Source organism: Oryctolagus cuniculus, chromosome 13 (assembly GCF_964237555.1).
Source record: "Oryctolagus cuniculus chromosome 13, mOryCun1.1, whole genome shotgun sequence".
NCBI lineage: Eukaryota > Metazoa > Chordata > Mammalia > Lagomorpha > Leporidae > Oryctolagus > Oryctolagus cuniculus.
The window spans coordinates 78,299,564-78,320,859 of NC_091444.1; the positions used below are offsets into that span (position 1 = coordinate 78,299,564).

General features: G+C 36.6%; 1 protein-coding gene across 1 annotated transcript; it reads right to left on the minus strand.

Moving 5' to 3' along the window:
* Positions 1-1,307: 1,307 nt before the first annotated feature.
* LOC138845017 (prostaglandin-E(2) 9-reductase-like) lies at positions 1,308-19,363 on the minus strand. The gene is made up of 9 exons (XM_070055808.1): positions 19,179-19,363; positions 17,193-17,360; positions 13,048-13,164; positions 12,144-12,221; positions 11,640-11,762; positions 8,686-8,795; positions 8,248-8,413; positions 3,676-3,758; positions 1,308-1,574 (listed from the first exon to the last, which is right to left on the minus strand). The coding sequence occupies exons 1-9, from the start codon at positions 19,260-19,262 to the stop codon at positions 1,532-1,534; spliced, it is 972 nt and encodes a 323-aa protein (XP_069911909.1). The 5' UTR covers positions 19,263-19,363; the 3' UTR covers positions 1,308-1,531.
* Between the last annotated feature and the right edge of the window lie 1,933 nt (positions 19,364-21,296).

Below are 21,296 nucleotides of genomic sequence, written 5' to 3' on the forward strand. Positions count from 1 at the left end.
GGACTTCCTTTTTCACGAAGCATAATGCTCTCCAATTGCATCCAGTTTGTTACAGATGTCAGGATTTCATTCCTTTTTATGGCTGAGTAGTATTCCATTGTCTATGTACACTGTTATTTCTTTACCCAGTTATCTCTTGTTGGACACTTGTGTTGATTCCATATCAGCTATTGTGAGTTGAGCTGCTATAAAAATGAGGGTACAGATAACTCTCTCATCTGCTGATTTCATTTCCTTTGGGTAAATTCCCAGCAGTGGAATTTTTAGATTCCTGAGGAATCTCCATACTGTCTTTCATAATGGTTGTATTCTCATCAACAGTGTATAGGGTACCTTCTCCCCCACATCTTTGTCAGCAATTGTCTTTTTTTTAAGATTTACTTATTTTTTATTTGAAAGGCAGGGTTACAGAGAGGCAGAGAGAGAGAGAGATAGAGAGAGAGAGAGGGAGAGAGGTCTTCCATCCACTGGTTCACTACCCAAATGTCCACAACAGTTGGAGCTGTGCCAATCCAAAGCCAGGAGCCAGGAACTTCCTCTGAGTCCTCTGCATGGGTGCAGAGGCCCAAGACTTGGGCCATCTTCCATTGCTTTCCCCAGCCATAGCAGAGAGCTAGATTGGAAGTGGAGAAGCCGGGACTTGAATCAGTGTCCATATGGGATGCAGACACTGCAAGCCGTAGCCTTATCCACTACGCCACAGCATTGGCTTACCAGCATTTGTTATTTTTACTTTTTTTATTTTTGGATGATTGCCATGCTAACTGGGGTGAGAAGAAACTTCATTGTGGTTTTATTTATATTTCCCTAAAGGCTAGTGATCCTACCTTTGATCTGCAGAAAATAATAAAAAGGAATTTTGCCAATATTTAAAGGATAGGTTTAATTTCTACTTTCTCAGTATTTCTCACTCCTGACTCTTAAGCAATATTCCTGGCTAAATGCCCCTGAGTCCCACCCCCTGCAGCTCAACATCCCCCCAAAGATACCAAATATCCTGGCATCTGCAGCTATGATCCATAAGCTCCTGGAAGGGATCTCTGGACTCTTGGTCATCCTCGCAGTATTTCCTTGCTTTATGGGATTTGTACAGTGTGTTTTCTTGTTCCTGGAAGCATTGGAGAAGCAATGACGGAAAAGTCTTTGCTGACTGCTCTACAGGCAGACAACACTTCCCACCTGAATCCCAGGAATGACTGTGGACTATCTATCATCTCTCACCACAGGTCTACAGACTTCTAGGTAAAATCAGTTTGAGGGACTAAGAAATTAGAATAAAACTAAGCAGGCAAGTAATAAAATCAGTGGTAGGTAAAAATCTTTAATACAACAAGATTGCTTTATTTTCCATAATGACAAAAGTTGTAGCCATTACTTCATACTCCATGGATACAGCTCTAGCTGAGGTCCAGTTTTAAAACAGCATAGATTAACCAGAAGAGAGTTACCCAGTCACCAGCATCTGAGATGTCGCTTGCCCTACAACACTCTTGGGAGAACTTGTAGTAGAATCGTGAAAAAGGTCTCCACGTTAATATTCATCAGAAAATGGGTAATTTGGGTGTCCAATAAAGCTAAAATGAGAAAAATAAAAAATCATCTCTGCGACCATATTTGTAGAATACTAAGTAAGTGGTTTCTGTGATGCTACTATTAGAGAAAAATAAAAATTTTTTGTTTTGGTTTTATAAGATGATTATATCCATGAGCATAACTTTATGATAAATATATTTAATCACAATCAAACTTTTCAAATCATATTTCTTTACCTGGAACTTAGTATACAGATCATACACAGAAAGAAATTCAAATATAATCCTCTAACATAACTGCATTTTCAACTATGCAAAGCTATACCCAGTGCTCTTACATCAGATTTTCAAGGATAATAGAAACATATTCAAACATACTGTTCAATTCTAAAGAGTTCACAGGTTATAGGTCACTGCTAGTAAGCTGGCGTCATTTGTATTAATTCTTCAATTATTTACTCACAGCCCATGATTCTTAGCATAATATATTATGAAATGAATTTTATTGCTGAGACAAAGTTTGGTGTCCAAATGCTTCCTGTATTATTTGCATATTTATATATTCCTAACTATATAAGATATAAGGTGGCAACACAATCAATACTTATTAAAAAATTTAATGGGAGTGGGAATTATACATTGCTTGATACTCTCTTTGCCACTCTCCTAATCTTTGCATTATGTCTCATTTTTCTTTATAATAATCAAACAGTAACAATTATAACACATCTACCAATAAGTACTACTTTGCATTACATTAAACTCTTTTATATATTTTCACCTTTATTTCTATCACAAAAAATTACCTTAGGTAGAATAAATACATAATCCTTGTTACCATCATTTATAGTATTTTTGCTTACAGGATAAAAGGAGAGTAAAGATCTTTTGTTGGGTGTGATTTCTCTTTCATTGTGATATTTTTTACTCCATTCTTATTCTCTTTCTTTGAAATCTACTTTAAGACTTCATCCTCTGCATAGATATCACCATATTTCAGAAAATCATAACCAAATGTTTTTATCGACCTTGTAAGTTCAGGCTTTCTCAAGGTAAATGAAGGATTTGAGTCCTTAACAAACACAGTGAAAAGGAAGGGGGAAATTTCAAACTAGAAACACGTTAATTTCCAAGTCTGTAGGGACAATTCCATATGGAAGGGATATATTTTACTGTATATGGACATCCTAAGGCTAATTTTCATATTCTTTTAACAGGTTCGCATATGTATTGCTTTCTGTACTTATTAACAGCTAGACTTTTATTCATAAAAGACCAGGAGTATTAGCAAGATTATTCCAAAAGTAAAAAAAGCTATCTTATGAAGCAAACTGCTATCTCAAATAAGGCTTATTTCCATCTATTCTTGAAGCTATGTTTGAAACATCATCAACCCTTAAAGATCATCAGGTATTGCTCTATGCATTGCTCAAACTAATGGACTTCTTTTCTTAGGATTTCATTATTAGTGTGACTTATTGAAATTTATCTCCAAATAAATTTTGCTTTAATGTGGTAACACTCATTCTTCTATTTTCTTTCGCTGAAAACATTTTTAATGTGTAAACTTAGCAAGACTTCTGAAATCAGTACTGCTTTGTTTCAAAAATACAGGTGAAACTTTTTAACTTAATTTATAAGTTCTTACATGTACATGTTTAGGGAAGAGAATGATGTCAAACAAACTTACTAATGTAAAAAAGAACAAGTCCCATGTTTTGCAGTATAATCTAAATTTTTCTAAACACTGCAAGATTCAAGACTATTTTGTCCAGAAAACCTACCAAAAACAAGCCAATCATTTATGAAAATGGGGATTCTTGTTGTGCATTACAGTTACTGAGATTATTTATTTACTTATATGTCTATAAAATCTTGGAAGACAAATTATTTCAATGACCTATGATATAAACAGACTTGAATGAAGACAATTACTCAACCACAGGGTCATTGGAAATGCCTTCAATCTGATAGGAATTGAAGTTTGGAAGAAGTATATATCATGTTACAAATATTGAATCAGGCTACATTGCTGATTCCCAGAATGCATGTCCACAAATCGTTGGGCAAAAGAAGCTAATGCCTTTCCCACATTCCTCTTCAGAAAATGAATGAAGGCAACACATTTACCAAAGCAACTTACAAATCAGCAGGATAATAGCGAAGATTTTTGTTCAGGCCATCCAGAGCTTTCATGTCCTCTGAAGACAACTGAAATTCAAACACCTGTTAGAGAAAATACAACATTTTGTTATTTTTATAATGAATATTTGCCAATCTAAAAAATTCTGAAGAGTTTCCAAACATTTTGAGACATCAAACAAATCACTCATCAATAAATAATGGGTGTTGGTTGAAAAACAAACTAGTGCCACTATGATGGAAGATAGTATGGAGATTCCTCATAAATATGAAAATATTTCCAGTGCTCTTCCAGCCATCCCATTCCTGGGCTAGAGAAATTAAATTGACATATGAAGAATTATCTGTACCCCCATATTTACAACTCAATTCACAATAGCTATGATACAAGATCAACCCATATGTTCACCAACTGATGATAAGATAAATAAAACGTGGTTTATATAACAATGGAGTACAACTTAACCACAAAAAAGCAAGAAATTCTGCCTTTTCCAACAAAGCATAATCAACTGGGGAGCATTATGCTTAGTGAAATAAGTCAGACCACAAAAGACAGATACCTTGTGTTTTCTCTGATTTGTGGTAGCTAACATATAGAATACACAGATGAATATATACACATACACCTAAATATAGAAGAGTGCAATTGACATCCAATGATTTGATTACTTTTTAAAACCCTTGTGTATATTCCTGAAGAACAGATGTTCAACTTTTTACTTGTTGAACACCATATTTAGTTGAGCATTAAGTCTGTGGTTACAAAATAAATTGAATTAATGTTATCACAAATTAAAAGAAAAAAGAAAGGAAGAAAGGAAAAGGAGGGATGGAGGGAACAAGGGGAGAAGGGAAATATCAATATGTCTTGGAATTGTATCTATTAAATACATAAATTTGTTCTCTTTATATTAAAAATAAATAATAATAATATAATAAAATCAACACTGTGTGAGGAGTTGGTTTTGTGGCCCAGAGGTTTAATCAGCCACCTGCAATGCAGTCATTCTTTGTCGGCACCAATTGGAGTCCCAGCTGCTTGACTCGTGATCCAGGTCCCTGCTGATGAGCCTGGGAAAGCAATGGAGGAAGAACCAAGTGCATGGATACTTCTACCCGTGTGGGAATCTCAGATGGAGTTCCAGACTCCTGGCTTCAACCTGGTACAGACCTAGTGTTGTGACCATTGGGGAGTGAATCAACAGATGAAAGATTCTCTCTCTCTCTCTCTCTCTCTCTCTCTCCCTCACCTTTTTCCCCTTCCTCCCTCTCATACTTTCTCTGTACCTCTGCCTTTCTAGTGAATAAATTAAATCTTCAAAGAAAAACCACCAGTGAAAAATAAATAAAAGTGCAGTAATAGTTATAATATATCGAAGCTTCACAACACTACAGATAAAAAGAGGTCGCGGGGCTAGCACTGTAGCACAGTTTGTTAAAGCCCCAGCCTGCAGCCTGGCATCCTATATGGGCTCTGGTCTGCTGGTTCGAGTCTAGGCTGCTCCACTTTTTTTTTTATTTCATGTCTTATTTATTTTCAATTGAGGTGCAATAAACATGAGGGATACAAATAACTCTTCCATAGGCTGATTTCTTCTTATAGATTTTATCTGATTCCATATAGATTTCTCTTTTTTTTCAACTTTTATTTAATAAATATAAATTTCCAATGTACAACTTTTGGATTATAGCGGCTTTTCCCCCCATAACCTCTCCACTTCTGATCCAGCTCTCTGCTATGCCCTGGGAAACAACAGAAGATAGTCCAAGTCCTTGAGCCCCTGCACTCATGTAGGACACTTGGAAGAAGCTCCTGGCTTCAGATCAGCTCAGCTCTGGCTATCACGGTCATTTGGGGAGAGAACCAGCAGGATGGAAGAACTATCTCTCTCTGGTTCTACCTCTCTCTGTAACTCTGTCTTTCAAATAAATAAAATAAATGTTTTAAAAAAAAGAGGTCTCAACATTAATGAGCTGTAGAAGGATGCTGACATTATTCAAACAAGATAGGGCCATGCACTTACAAGATCTAGAAGATTCTAAAAGCAAACTTTGAAATATATAAGATTATTTAAAGTTCCTGAAACAGTTGCATGTTTATATCCCATCCCTGAAGAAAGAAAGAAAAGAACAAAAAAATTGATAATTTGAAAAAGAAAAAAGTGTGTTAAGTTCTCCAGAAATTAATGAAGAGTTTCAATTCAATGTCAAACAATAAACTTTTATTCTATGTGGAAACTGAAAAGTCCTTACAAATTTTATGTAACAGTTAATTCAATGAAAATTAACCAAGACATTTTAAATATGAGGTGTTAGAAAGTGTATACCATACTGGAAACCAGAGCTCTATTTTCCAACATAAGGAGGATACTACAGAAAAAAATAATATATTGAAGCGAGGAGCGAATTCAGATACTTAATTTGTGAGATGAAAGGAGGGTCACTGATGTGTCAGACTGTCAGAGTGACACAGTTAGAGAGTGAATGAGAGAGATACACAATGTGCAACAGAAAGACAGAGACCTCTCATCTGGAAATTAGTTTGGATCTCTAACAAGGGTTATGTTCACCCAAGCTCTAGGCATATAACTTGTTGATTCCCGTGGAGTGCATTAGCAGCAAGACAGAAGCAGGACTGAGGCTCAAATCCAGGCACTTCAGTATGGGCTATGGGCATCCCAAGCAATAAATCAAATTCTTAATCTTCATATTCTTTTTTAAAGTTTGGATGCATGTCAGTGGACTCTTACATATATTTCACAAGATATTTTAAAAATACCAGTTGAATTAATAACCAAATTTAGAAAGAAAGACTATAACATTTTATAGATAATACAGTAAAATGTCATCCTGTTCCCATATACGGGAAAATTTACATCAGCTACAAAGATTTAACTACACAAGAATAGGAATTTTTATTGTGAAAGTATATCATATCGGGGGCCAGCACTGTGGCACAGTGGGTTAACGCCCTGGCCTGAAGCACTGGCATCCCATATGGGTGCCGGTTCTAGTCCCAGCTGCTCCTCTTCCGATCCAGCTCTCTGCTGTGGCCTGGGAAAGCAGTAGAAGATGGCCCAAGTTCTTGAGCCCCTGAACCCACGTGGGAGACCTGGAAGAAGTTCCTGGCTCCTGGCTTCAGATTGGCGCAGCTCCAGCTGTTGTGGCCAATTGGAGAGTGAACCATCAGATGGAAGACCTCTCTCTCTCTGCCTCTCTTCTCTCTGTGTAACTCTCTTTCAAATAAATAAATAAAAATCTTTTTTTAAAAAAGAAAATATATCAAAGAGAATGCAATTTATGAGAACAGGTTTTTAAAAGATCTACTCATTTATTTGAAAGGCATAGTTTCAAAAAGAGAAGGAAAGTCAGAGAGAGTTATTCCAACTTCCGGCTCACTCTCCAAATTGCCACAACAGCTGAGGCTGGGCCAGACTGAAGCCAGGAGCTAGGAGATTCAAACTAATCTCCCATGGGGGTGGCAAGAGCCCAAACACATGGACAATACTCCACTGTTCTCCCAGGCACTATAGGAGGGCGCTGGATCAGGAGTGGAGCAGCCAGAGCTAGAATTAGCTGCCATATGGGATCCTGGAGTTGCTGGCAATAGCTTTACCTGCTGCATCACACGGGCCCTGAGAACAAATTTTAATAAATACATCTCGATATGAAATTAAAGCCCAGAATACACAAACTAGATCAATTAGGAAAATATTGCCCAATACACCAGTTTGCTAGGCTCCATGCCCTTTGGATCCATTATCTATTACACAACAATTTCAGTGTGGCCTGGTCTGTTCACTGGTCATAGAAATTGTCAGAAGCAATTGCTAGGCAGTTCTGAGAAGGCTTTGCCAGTATGAAATGATTGCCTTTGCATTGTGCCATGTAATGAAGTGAAAACTAGGACACTTAGCTGGAGGATGAAAAAGTACTTGGAGGAGCACTGAGGCATCCCATGCAGTGCTCAATTAACATCCTAGAAGAGAGCTGCCTCATTTACGAATGCACAAGGCAGTGGATTGCAAGTACATGAGAGCGCCCAGGCTTAACTCCCAATCCACATAATGATGTTAAAAGTTAGTCACATACAATCATCTGTGCAGAAGATATTTTTACTTTTCAACTACAATAGCTAATGGTAAGATAATGGTTTCTTAATTGAAAACACAGACAGTCAATCTGTTTAAATGAACAAAGACTTGAATTGGTGATTCACTGGACAGGAATACCAAAGCGAAAAAAATGAATATTAAACTGTATGAGTTCTAAAATTGCAAAAATATAATAATTTATAAATCAAAAATCACCTCATAAAATACCTTAATTTCAGAAAATAAAGATGTCTTGCATAATGCTTACACAAGAAACTGCCAGTTTAATGCTGAACACCAGTTCTCTGTTTTCTGTCCAATGATACTTTGTCTACCCATTATGTCTCATTAGATACAGAAATATTGAAAGCATTTGCAAATATTTGGTGCAAACTTCTTGACACCTTGCAAGGAAGATAAAATGTGAAGGATCCTGTGTAGGATCTTTCACGCCTTCAGCCCCACATGGTCTTCACCTGAATGTTCTCTTTAATCTCCTTTTCAATGAAACTCTTGGCCAGGACCACAACTCCACGCTGCAGCTGGTAGCGAAGGGCAATCAGGGCTGGACTTCGCTTGTGCTTTTTTGCCAAGGCACAGATGACTGGGTCTTCCAGGAGAACTGGGTAGCTCTGATCCACCCTGCAAAAACAGGTAGAAAAGCTGACCTCCTGATGCAGGGCATTCAGTTTAACAAGAAGCTTTCAGAACAGACTGGGGGCCCACCCTAGACCAGTGCTTCTCAAAGGTGGTACATGGAAAAGCGGGGTTAGTATCACCTGAGATGTTGTTACAGATATAGATTACCCTTCTCTCTGAGCCAGTTCAGAGTTAACTCCACAAAACAAAGTGCTGTAAACCAATAGTATTTCATCAACAGTAGGCTTTATGTCATCTTTTTATTTTCCTTTTACCATTTTGGATCTCGACTTGATCCCAGAGCACCATAGGCAACCAGAACAATGTCTTTGGACTTGCAGAAATCCAGCAGTTTGCTCTGGTTGAGATAGAGATGACATTCCACCTGTGAGTAGACAAGATTGAAAAGTATCAGAGTATATGAAATGTTAATATTAAAATAAAGGGAAACTTAAAAAGTTAAAGAAGTTGAATTTAGAAATGAGGCATAGAAATTTAAACTAAAAACATCAATTGAAGTTTTTAAATTTTGCATTAGAGACTTTATTTTATTTGAAAAGCAGAGAGAAGGAGACACAGAAAGAGAGAGAGAGAAACAGAGAAAGGGAGAGAGAGATAGGTAAAAACAGAGAGGCATACACAGAAAGAGAGACAGAGAGGAGAGAGAGAAGAGTTCTAACTGCTGTTCACTCCCCCAAATTACCTACAATGGCCAGGACTATTCCAGGGCAAAATTAGAGCCCAAAGCTCCACCTGAGTCACGAATGTTGGTTGCAGGGGCCCAAGTACTTCAACCACCTTGTACTTTCCTAAGTGCATTAGCAAGGAGCTAGATTGGAAGTTGAGCAACAGCACCTTGAACTGGATCTCCAACAAGAGATGCAGATTCAAAAACTTGTTTACTTAACATGTTGCACCACAGTGACAGCCTCCAAATAAAGATTTTTTTAAAAACAACAATTTAGACAGTTTTTTTCCTGGAAATGCACAATACGACATTTCTCAGAAGAAGCAGCTCTTTGACTAGATAGATCATGGTTGCTAAATCACATTTTCTGTGTTAAAGGTAGATGACAAACACTACATTAGGGACAAGGAAATCACACTTTGAGCTTTGGTCTTTGTGTCAGAAAGTAAAAATTTTTCTAATACTCCTAATGGAAACTCTGAGAGAATAAAAAAACAGTCTCACTTATTTCATCTGAGTAGATTGGAATATCCAAAGAAAAATGAGTAAAACTAATTTTAACTCATAGACTAAATAGAAACTCATGAGTCTATAAATATGAATATATAAAAAGAGAAAAAGAGCAAGAGATATGAAATAAAAATATTTGCCTCTGATGATGGTGATTTTTACTATAACTTTTTTCTCATTAAAGGCAAGATATTAAAGTTAACCTATCTTATAGGAATAGTTATAGTTTATGATGACAATATGCAAAACTCAAGTATGAGAACTATAAAAGCACAATTAAAATGCAAATAACTTTGCAAACCCCAAAGTAATAACTAGTTAAAACAAAAATCATCCATGAGTGCTCATCTATTACGTAAAATTTGTTAAGATATGTTACATCCTCTGTTGAATATTATCACCTACATTACTATCAATTTCAATAGGTGAAAATAAATGTTCACAAAAGGAGATGTGGCTCTGACTGGCTTAAAAAGTGACCAAAATATACATCACTAAACAAGGGAAAACAATCTTTCTATGCTGTCTCTTGGAATACAATTTGATGAACACAGAATTCTAAGGTGGTCTTCATGACAAAAATGTTTAACCTTAATATAATGAACCATCCAAACCTAACTTCTAACTTACAGAAAGTTGAAGTAGAGAAACAAGTGATTATTACAAGACAACAGTCTGATGAGTCTAGAACAATTGACAAAATGTGCATAGATATCACAAAAAAAAAAAAAGATTTCTGAACTTTGAGGAAAAAAGCATGAGAAATATGACAGAATTCTATGTGTGAATTATTATTTTGTTGCCCTTAAAAGAAAAGACATCTGGGAGTATTAATAGAAAATTATAATACTTAATGACATTAAATGCTAAGAGGTAGAAATTATTAAGTACCTTAATTCAGATTATGAAAACTCTAACTGTATGGGAGAATGTCTTCTATCATACGAGATGTGTGAGTTCTGCAGGGATAAGCTATCACCAACACATTTTATCAAGAGGTTCAGCCAAATATTGCACATACTTATTAATATAAACTTATACACCTATTAACTTTAGAAATATGAAAAATATAACAATCTGAGAACAGGAGAGAGAATGGGAATATCAGCATTACCAAAATTTCCAGATGTATGAAAGTTTTTAAAGTAAAAAACTGGAATAAAGCTAATACTAAAAGCCATAATAATTTAGTAAAAATTTTCTTGAAAATCAGAGTACTACATCATTACAGAGAAAACTGATAGACTTTATAAGCCATATTTTCATGTGAATATGTTTACTGAGTGAACTGTACTAATTTAGAACATGAAACATTTCAAACTGTTTACTGGGTGACTGTACTAATTTAGAACATGAAACAAGCTAAATTTTAATGTTGTTGCATGGTTTATTTGAAAACAAAAGCAGAGATTAGATGTAGATTAAAATGAATTCAAGAATGAAATCAGCTTAGGTTTTGCTAAAGTTTCCTGAGTGTTAATATGGGCCACAACAGCAACACCATAAAAAGTAACTTTCTCCCTCTTGTCCAATTTATTTTCCTAGTGTCCAGTAATTTTTTCTTGCATCTAAAACTCTGTTCAGGCACCCAAAAGACAAATACCAAGAAGATTCAGATATCCAAAAACTAAACAAACTCTTTCCATCTATGTTCTCCTACATTCACGCTATCTTTATTTACTGCCCATTACATATTTTCATGGTCCTCTCTGCTACATACAGTGCTATCACATTCAGTGATTGATAAATCCATCTTCTCACTGAGGTTTGACTCGTGACTTCTCCTTTCTTGATCATTTTTACCTCCCTAGATTCTTACACATATTGAGCACTAGTGTCCTTACCTATTCAATAAGACATCACCACATACAGAGACAATAGAGGGTGCTACTTGCCCCCCACAGAGGGGCACAGAGGCTTTGCCTCTTCCTAAGCATACTTTGAATGAGAATGGAAGACAAGTGGACTCTTGTCAGTGGTACAGGAAGAAGGGATTGAAAAGCAGAAGGAGAGGAGGCTGAGAGTCCTCACCTGGTTGCAGACAGGCTTGTACTTGAGCCCTGGCTTGCTCAGAATCATCTCCAACTGCCTGTGGTTGAAGTTGGACACCCCGATGGACTTGGCCAATCCTGCATCCTTACACTTTTCCATGGCCTAGGAGGAAATATTGTGATAAAATTTTTCCACAAATGGCTAGAATAATTTAAAGGCATGATAACACCAGTAGAAAGAGATGATAATGAAACTAATGGTCATTGACTGATAGAGAAAAAAAAATATAGAACAGAGAGGGAGATGGTGACATTAAGGAAAGAAATCACAGTGTTCTCCATAGGAATCCAGAGAAATTACTGTATGTGAATAAAAAAAAATGATCTCCATTTCTTTTTGTGACATCCCCCACTCCAGTATAGTAACTCTTTTAACAGTGGCATGATTTCTACAAGCAAAATGCATAACCCATTCTTTTAACTTTAATTGTGATCTGAATCTCCTGTTCTTGACTTCTTTGTACTCACTCCTCCAAATACTCACCTCCCAAGTTGCACAGATATCCACTGTATCATGCATTATTTTTCCTTGTTCATCTTTCGGGTATAGCTCCTTCCCAGGCTAGAATAAAAGCAGTAATTTTACACTATATTACCAGACTGAGGTATGCACACCCTATATGCACACCCAGATGTATTTAGGGGAGGAACAATAAACATCAATGAAAAATGTGGAACAACATTCCACAGACATGTTTGCCATGCGTATTGTATATGAAGTGGTAAAGAATGACATTGTTACAGACATTTTTCTCACATCTATTATGTGTGTGTTAATGAATACTATTTTCTAGACCCTAATTGTGTCCTATGGGTTTATATTACTTTGTGTGCTCTGTTCTTTCATATACAGAAATATCCATTTTACCTTGAAAATCTGTAGTTACATGACCTTGATCTTCACCAATAATGGATTGTAATCTTTACCCAGGCTAAACAGTCAGTGTTCCTTATCTCGCTGACAACATGGGAATCTAACAGCATGCACTTGTACCACAGAGCATGGATCAAGGGTCTGTTCTATAAAAATTGTAATACTAGAAGATGCAGATCACCTCTTAAATCATGGCCATGAGTTCAGAAGTACCCCTTAGCCATATATGCCACCATGAAAAGGCTGAGACCAAAACTATATTAATCCTGTGGTAGTGTTGTGGAAAACTAGAGATACAAAGTTTTCCAAAGGTTATTTATTCTGTACCTTACTAATGGCTTAGGATCCCCATTACAGAATCCAGTAGACTATATTGCTTAAACAATTTTGAGCAGTTTCTCTACCTTACATACAACAGGCTTCTGCAACTTTATCAGTATCACTTAGTCATCCATGAAAATGATGGTCACACTACAGCTAACATGAAATAAATTTGATGTTGTTAACCTCCTACCTTCATAGCTGCTGGATAATGCATAAGGTACAGATCAACATAGTCCAGTTGAAGTTTTTTCAGTGACTGCTCCAAGCCTGTTCGAACCAACTCTGGTCGAAAGAAAGTGCACCAAAGCTGCAGGGGTTAAACAGGGGAAGTTGTGCAGAATGAATGCATTAGCCAAATTTCATGGTTTCTTTCAGCTAATACAGGAGGAAAATGAACTCTTCCTTTTGGATTTCATGTGTCCTGACATGACATCAGAACCGCTATCATTTGTTTGGATATTTTTCATAAGTAAACTAATTCATGGTAGATATTATACCAGAGACAGATATGCTATCAATTAACTATAATGACAACTGTTTTGATTATATTTGAAAGAGTTTACAAATCAAAGAGATAACGGTGTTGAGAAAGAAATAAACAGAAATATTGGAAATGAAAAACTGAACAATTAAAAAATATAGAGGGGGGCCAGCATTGGGGTGTAGCAGCTAAAGCCGCTGCCTGTGATGCCTACATCATAGCTCCTGGTTTTAGTGTGGCCCACCTCTACCATTGTGGTCATTGCAGAGCAAACCAGTGGATGAAGGATCACTCTCTCTCTCTCTCTTTCTCTCTATCACATTCATCTCTCTTTCTGTAACTCTGCCTTTCAAATAAGTAAATAAATCTTTAAAAAATACTATGGACAGTCTTAACAAAGGATGAGAAAAGCAGAATAAAGAATATATGATTATATGAGAGGTCTTTTGAAATAACAGAAAAAATATAAAGGAAAAAAAATTAATGAAAAAAAAGTCCAGGATCTCTTGAATACCATTATATAAGTCTTTGGAATTCATGAAGGAATGGAGAAAAAGAATGACTAAGAAAACTTAGTCAATGAAGTCCTAGCAGGAAACTTCCCCCATTTGTAGAAAGTTATGGACTTCCAGATACATGAAGCTCACAGACCCCCACTCAGCCATGATAAGAGAACATCCTCACCATGGCACATTTTACTCAAACTTTGAGAAGGAAAACATAAGGAGAATGTCCTGAGATTTTCAAGAGAAAAGCTCAAGGTCACCTTTAAAGGTCATCCCATGGGATTCATAGATTTCTCAGCAAAAGCACTGAAGGCCAGGATACAATGAGGAGACACAGTTTAAGTTCTGAAAAAAATGTAAAACTGCCAATCCATAATACTTTACCTAGAAAAACTTTCATTTGTTAGTGAAGGTGAAATAAAGAGCTTCCAAAATAGAAAAAAATAATTAATCACTATGCAGCTAACATTAAAAAAGATCTCATAAGGATGTATTTAATACAGAAACAGGTCACTCTCTCAGAATTGCCTCTCACTTTGTCATTCTACATTTCAAAATAATTTTAAAAATCGTTAAAAAAGTATTTTGGAAACACAAAAGGCCCTGGTCAGAGGCGTCACAATATGAATACCAATACCAGATTTTAAGACATATTACAAGGCTATTATAACCAAAACATTATGGTACTGGCAAAAGTAGATATGTAGACCACTGGGGCAGACTAGAATCCTCAGACCCAAAACCACAAATCTATAATCAAATCAAATTTAGCAAACATCATAAAACACATTCTGTGGAGAAAGAACAGTCTATTCAACAAATGGTGTGGGGAAAATTAGATATCCACATGTAGATATTTGAAGCAAAACATTTATCTTACTTAGAGACTATAGAAAAAATAATCGAGGAGCCAGCACAGTGGCATAGCAAGTAAAGCTGGTGCCTGCAGTGACGGCATCCCTTATGGGCACCAGTTTGAGTCCCGCTACTCCACTTCCAATCCTACTCCCTGCTAATGTTCCTGAAAATCATCAAAAGATGGCTGAAGTCCTTGGGCCCCTTCACATACTTGGGAGACCTAGAAGAAGCTCCAGGTTCATGGCTTCAGATTGAATCAGCTCTGGCCATTGCAGTCATTTGAGGAGTGAACCAGTAGATGGAAAACTTTTTTCTCTCTGCCTTTCTGTAACTCTACCTTTCAAGTAAATAAAATGAATCTTAAAAAAAAAAAAAAAAACAATCTCAAAATGTGTCAAGCATCTAAATTCAAGATCTGAAATTATCAAACAACTAAAGAAAAACAGAGAAAACACTAAAGAAATTATCCCAAAGATTACTTAGGTAAGAATCCAAAAGCACAGGGAATAAAAACAAAGCTGGATAAATGAGATTTTATCAAGCTATGAAGCTTCTACACAGCCAAGAAGCAGGTGAAGAGGAAATCAATAGAATGGGGGAGAATATTTTCAAACTATCTATCTGATAAAAATTTAATATCCAAACACTGTATAAGGAGAACAATAAACTCAACAACAATAAAATAAACAGTCTTGTCAAGAAATGTGCAAGGGATATAAATTGAAATTTTGCAAAGAAGAAAAAGATTGGAGTGTCAAAACACTCTGGAAAAAAAAAAAAAACCCTAAATGAAAGATCTCTGCGAACTTCCACTTTGACTACGACCTTGTCTAAATATGATCAGAGTTGGTAAACCCAAAAGGCTTCCATAGCCTTTGCAACTCATGACAAGAGCCTAGGGTGATTACTGATGCCATAAACAAGAGTGTCAATTTGTTAAGTCAACAACAGGAGTCACTGTGCACTTACTCCTCATGTAGGAGCTCTGTCCTTAATGTGCTGTACATTGTGATTTAATGCTATAACTAGGACTCAAACAGTATTTTTCACTTTGTGTTTCTATGTGGGTGCAAACTGTTGAAATATTTACTTAATATATGCTAAACTGATCTTCTGTATATAAAGAGAATTGAAAATGAATCTTGATGTGAATGGAAGGGGGGAGGGAGAGGGAAAAGGGAGGGTTGTGGGTGGGAGGGACGTTATGGGGGGGGGCCATTGTAATCCATAAGCTGTACTTCGGAAATTTATATTCATTAAATAAAAGTTAAAAAAAAAAAAGAAGAAGAAAAAGATTGCCCAACAGACAAATGAAAAAATATTTAGTTTCAGTAGCCATCAGGGAAAAGGAAATCAAAGACTGCAATTAGGCATTATGTCACTACAATTAGAATGACTGTAATCAAATTAAGAAATAATAATAATAATAGTTAAAAATGATGGCAAAATTGTGCTGAGAGTGATGCCCTCATACATTGTTTGTAAGAATGTAATTAATACAACTATTATGGAAAACAGTCTGGATATTCTGCAAAAAACTGAAATGGATCCACCATAGGAGTCAGATATCACACTTCTGGGAATATATCTCAGGGAAGTGAAATCAGCATATGAAAAATATACAGGGGCTGGCGCCATGGCTCACTTGGTTAATCCTCTGCCAACAGTGCCGGCATCCCATATGGGCACCAGTTCTAGTCCTGGTTGCTCCTCTTCCAGTCCAGCTCTCTGCTGTGGCCTAGGAGGGCAGTGGAGGATGGCCCAAGTCCTTGGGCCCCTGCACCCACATGGGAGACCAGGAAGAAGCACCTGGCTCCTGGCTTCAGATCGGCGCAGCGCCGACCGAAGTGGCCATTTGGGGAGTGAACCAACGGAAGGAAGACCTTTCTCTCTGTCTCTCTTTCTCACTGTCTCTAACTCTGTCAAATAAAAAATAAATAAATAAGTAAATAAAAAGAAAAATATATCTTCTTCTGCATGTTTATAACAGTCCAAATTGCAAGAGCAAAAAAATAAAAGGAGAGAAAACCAATATAAAATCCATCAGTTACTCAAGAGTAGATAAACAAAATGTGGTTTATATAAATGATAAGAAATTCCTTAAACCACAAAAATTATTTAAATCTTGATATTTTCAACAAAAAAAATTGATGAAATTGAGTTTCATTATATGAAGAAAAACAAGCCCAACACAGGAAGATTATGGATGTCATTGCTATGAATCACACATTTTGTGATATTTATCTTCATGTTTTCAAGAAAAAATAATGTCTATGTGTACACATATACTTATATAAAAGGATATAGCAAAATACTAAAAATTGTTAAAACTTAACAGAAAAAATAAATGTAAAAAGCAAATAAAAAGAAAATGTGTCATTTAAATTTGGAAATAAGAACAGCTCATTGACAACTAAAGACCAAATCATAGAATTATCACACAAATCACATTTCAATAATTAATACATTTACACATCAAATATTCAATACCTTTGAAGTGTAGAATATATCTTCTCTCTTCACAGTGCCATCTGTAATCTTGCTTCGGATGGCAAGACCTACTTCCTCTTCATTTTGATATGCATGAGAAGAATCAATATGGCGATAACCAACGTCTATAGCTATTTTGGTAGCCTCCCCAGCCTCACTCTTAGGAACCTAGAGAAATAGCCAAAAGTGAGATCCATGTGATTAGATTACTTCTGAAATCATCAGTGACTTTCCAGGAATCAATTTTTTTTTCTCATGTCTTAGAATAAGACTGCATTTTGGGGAAATGTATGTATTTCAATTTGCCTGAGTTTTCCCTAATTATTAGCAAGATGTACGCAAGTCAGAATCCTCCCCACACTGGGCCACCTTATTAATCACTGGCATCAACATCCCTCAAGAACTATGCCAGCTTTATTGATTTGATGGAAGGACATAAAGGATGCAGCAAAAAAGTTAATACGGTTATTATTTATACAGTGAATTCACAAATGATAGTTACCAGAGGAGAGAATTAAAAGGAATGAAGAATGGAAAAGTACAGTGCAAAATCATATGCATCCCTTACAGTGAAATAAGTAGAACATATTCAATTCTGAGAAAATTTGAATTTGACAGCCTTTAAAAACTTATCTGTAAAGAAAATTGTTTCTTTAGTCTCCATTTATAAGATTTTTCATTGAGGTTGGGTTGCATAGATGCTCGCTTTTAGCCCACAACTTAGTCTACTCCCTCAGCAAAAAGCAGGGATACATATACACCACTATCTGCACAGGCAGGGTAGCTACAACCACCATCCAAATTAGTTAGGGAGGTGCCAGTGCAGTGGCGCAGCAGGTTAAAGTCCTGGTCTGAAGTGCCTGCATCCCATATGGGTGCTGGTTCTAGTCCCAGCTGCTCCTTATCCAATCTAGTTCTCTGCTATGGCCTGGGAAAGCAGTAGAAGATGGCCCAAGTCCTTGGGCCCCAGCACCCATGTGGGAAACCTGGAAGAAGCTCGTGGCTCTTGACTTCAGATCAGCGCAGCTCTGACCATTGCGGCCATCTAGGGAGTGAACCAGTAGATGGAAGACTTTTCTCTCTGTCTCTACCTCTCTCTGTAACAATGTCATTCAAATAAATAAAATAAATCTTAAAAAAAAAAAATACTTTACCTGGTGACCTTGATCATTCCCTCTCTTTCATTCCACCTCACCCTGAAAAGTTAACTAGGTTTTGGTACCTGTTCAAAATACTCGTCATTCATTTCCTTAGATCTCATACAGTATAAGCTAAAAATGTAAATTTGGGATAAACAATCCATGCTATACAATTACATTATCAGAGGATGGTACCAGTATGTAGTATTCCCTCTACAGTGATTACTTTTATTCAATATAACCATATGCGATATTTCTTTGAGTTATGTTTGTTAAAATGAACGAATAATATAGTCTAGCTCTTAATGGGTTCTAGTTTCTACCTATTATATTTCCATTCAGGCCAGTTAGTTGGAATTGAGAGTAGTATAAAGGAAAGTCTATCCAAAATGCAATAATTAATCTGCAGTGCTTAAGACTAACCCTTGAGCAGAAAAGCACTGCTCGCTTTTTTATATTCTATGAATTTCCTCTCTAGTAACAAAAATTGCCTGCATCACTCCTTGTTGTAAAGAGAAAATACTTCTTGAATTAAGAAAAGCAGAGAAATAATGGCAACTGCAACCACCAGGCAGGCAGTCTTGTTAAGGATTAGCATTTTCCTCATTATCCAAGTAAATAGATTGAAGCAGAAAGCAAAACAACTATGCAGCATCCTCAGCAGGGGGCCACAGGATCTGTCAGGAAGAGTGAAGTGTGTGACTAAGTTCAGTATTCTGCATGAAACTGCTGTAGCCTGGGGAACTGGAGAACCAATGAAACTTGTAGTCACACAGAAATTGGCTGCCTTCCCACCACCTAAGTCTATTTTCTTTTGTCCCCTCAAGCACAAAGCAACTGAGATTACCGCATCGGGTGCATAGGTGCCAAGTCCCAGTACAGGAATGGAGTGACCATCGTTTAATGCCGCTCGCTGATGTTTAGGATCCATTGCTTTCACTCTGCTGGTTAAGCACACTCTGCTTGTTTCTGCTGCCTTCGAAGGAATAACAGGAAGTCAGCACTCCAACTGCCTGGATAAAGATCTATGACTTGTGGGAGGAGTGAACTTAAAGCAGTAAAGTTTTTGTTGCTGGTAAAAAAAAAAAAAAAACCATTACATTTAAAATTTTTTTTCTTTTAGAATCTCTCACAGTTCTTTAAAAACCTTCCAGACTGTTCAAACAAGTATTAACTTTATTAGATAATAAATCATCTGACAGCTATTCTCCGGTTGCTTTGTTTATTTTTGTAATGAGTAAATCCCTTCTAATCATACATTGTTTGAAACAATTAGCTGTATTACACACACACACACATGTGCACACACACACAGAATTAAAGAAATGATTTTTGAGAAAATTTTCAACATTTACCCTCAATGAATGAACAGAAGTTAAAACGGAGGAGGTCCAAGCAAGATGATAGCTGCATGTAAAGCTCCAGTGTTTGTAGCCCCAAGACACCAATTTAAACAGAGATTCACACAACAACCCACCTTCAGATGAGCTAAGGAATCCAGTAATATAGTGAAAAAACAGTACAGAAACTCCACAATGCAATAAAGGTTGAGTACAGACACGCTGCCAATATGCTGTCACAAGCGGTTGCAGCTCCTACCTTACCAGCTATAAGTTGGTAAGTCCATCTATATGGGAAAAATTTTAAAAAAGGAAGAAAACCCTGCTACCCAAAGAAGCAAAGGGACAATGGACCCCATCTGCAAAGAATTCTGTAGTCACAGCTTACTATAACCTGATCCAGAAAGTCATTCACAAAAAAATGTTCATGGATTGTTAAGATCACTATCTTCAAAATGTCCATTCTACCCCAAGCAGTTTACAGATTCAACACAATCACAACCAAAATTCAGGGACATGCCTCACAAAACTGGAAAAAACAATCCTAAAATTTATATGGAAACACAGAAGAACCCAAAAAACAAAGTAATCTTAAAGAACAAAAATAAAACCAAGCCAGAAATACCACATATCAGATTTCAAGACTTAATAAAGGGCTGTTATCATTAGAAAAAAAACTGGTAAGAAGATTTTCCTAATGTGGAGGATATAAAATTAACACACAAGGGGCTGGCGCCGAGGCACACTTGGTTAATCCTCCGCCTGCAGTGTTCGCATCCCGTATGGGCGCTGGGTTCTAGTCCCGGTTGCTCCTCTTCCAGTCCAGCTCTCTGCTGTGGCCCAGGAGTGCAGTGGAGGGTGGCCCAAGTGCTTGGGCCCTGCACCCCATGGGAGACCCGGAAGAATCACCTGGCTCCTGGCTTCAAATTGGTGCAGCGCCGACCGAAGTGGCCATTTGGGGAGTGAACCAACAGAAGGAAGAACTTTCTCTCTGCCTCTCTCTCTCACTGTCTAACTCTCTGTGAAATAAATTTTAAAAAGTTTAACACACAGAAATCAATATCCTTTGTATACACAGACAATGACATGGCTAAGAAAGAACTTCCAAGATCAATCTGATTCACAATAGCTCAAAAAAATAAACACATTGGAAAAAAATAAAAACGTAAAAGATCTCTACCTAAAAAAATTACAAAACACTAAAGAATAAGATATGAGAGGACACAAAAATGGAAAAATTTTCCATGTTCATAGATTGGAAGAATCAATATCATCAAAATGTCCATGCTACGAAAACCAATTTAAATTCAATGCAGTTCCAATCAAAATACCAAGACATTTTTCTCAGGTATAGAAAAAAATAATACTTAAATTCATATGGAAACATAAGAAACCCTGAATTGCTAAAGCAATCTCATACAAGAAAAACAACAATGGAGGCATCACAATTCCATATTTCAAGACATAATACAGAGCAGTTATAATCAAAACAGCCTGGTACTGGTACAAAGAAAAAAAAACAGATTGGTAGACCAAAGGAACAGAATAGAAACTCCAGAGATCAATCCACTCATCTACAATTATCTTTGACAAAGGAGCTAAAATCATTCCCTGGAGCAAGGACT

Bases quoted from the DNA above. Each gene is read 5' to 3' on its own strand.
- LOC138845017 (XM_070055808.1), bottom strand. From the start codon at position 19,262: ATGGATCCTAAACATCAGCGAGCGGCATTAAACGATGGTCACTCCATT. The intron at 17,361-19,178 runs GTAATCTCAGTT...CTATTTCTCTAG, and splicing joins GCACCTATGCACCCGATGCG to GTTCCTAAGAGTGAGGCTGG. The intron at 8,796-11,639 runs GTGAGGACTCTC...GTCTACTCACAG, and splicing joins ACAAGCCTGTCTGCAACCAG to GTGGAATGTCATCTCTATCT.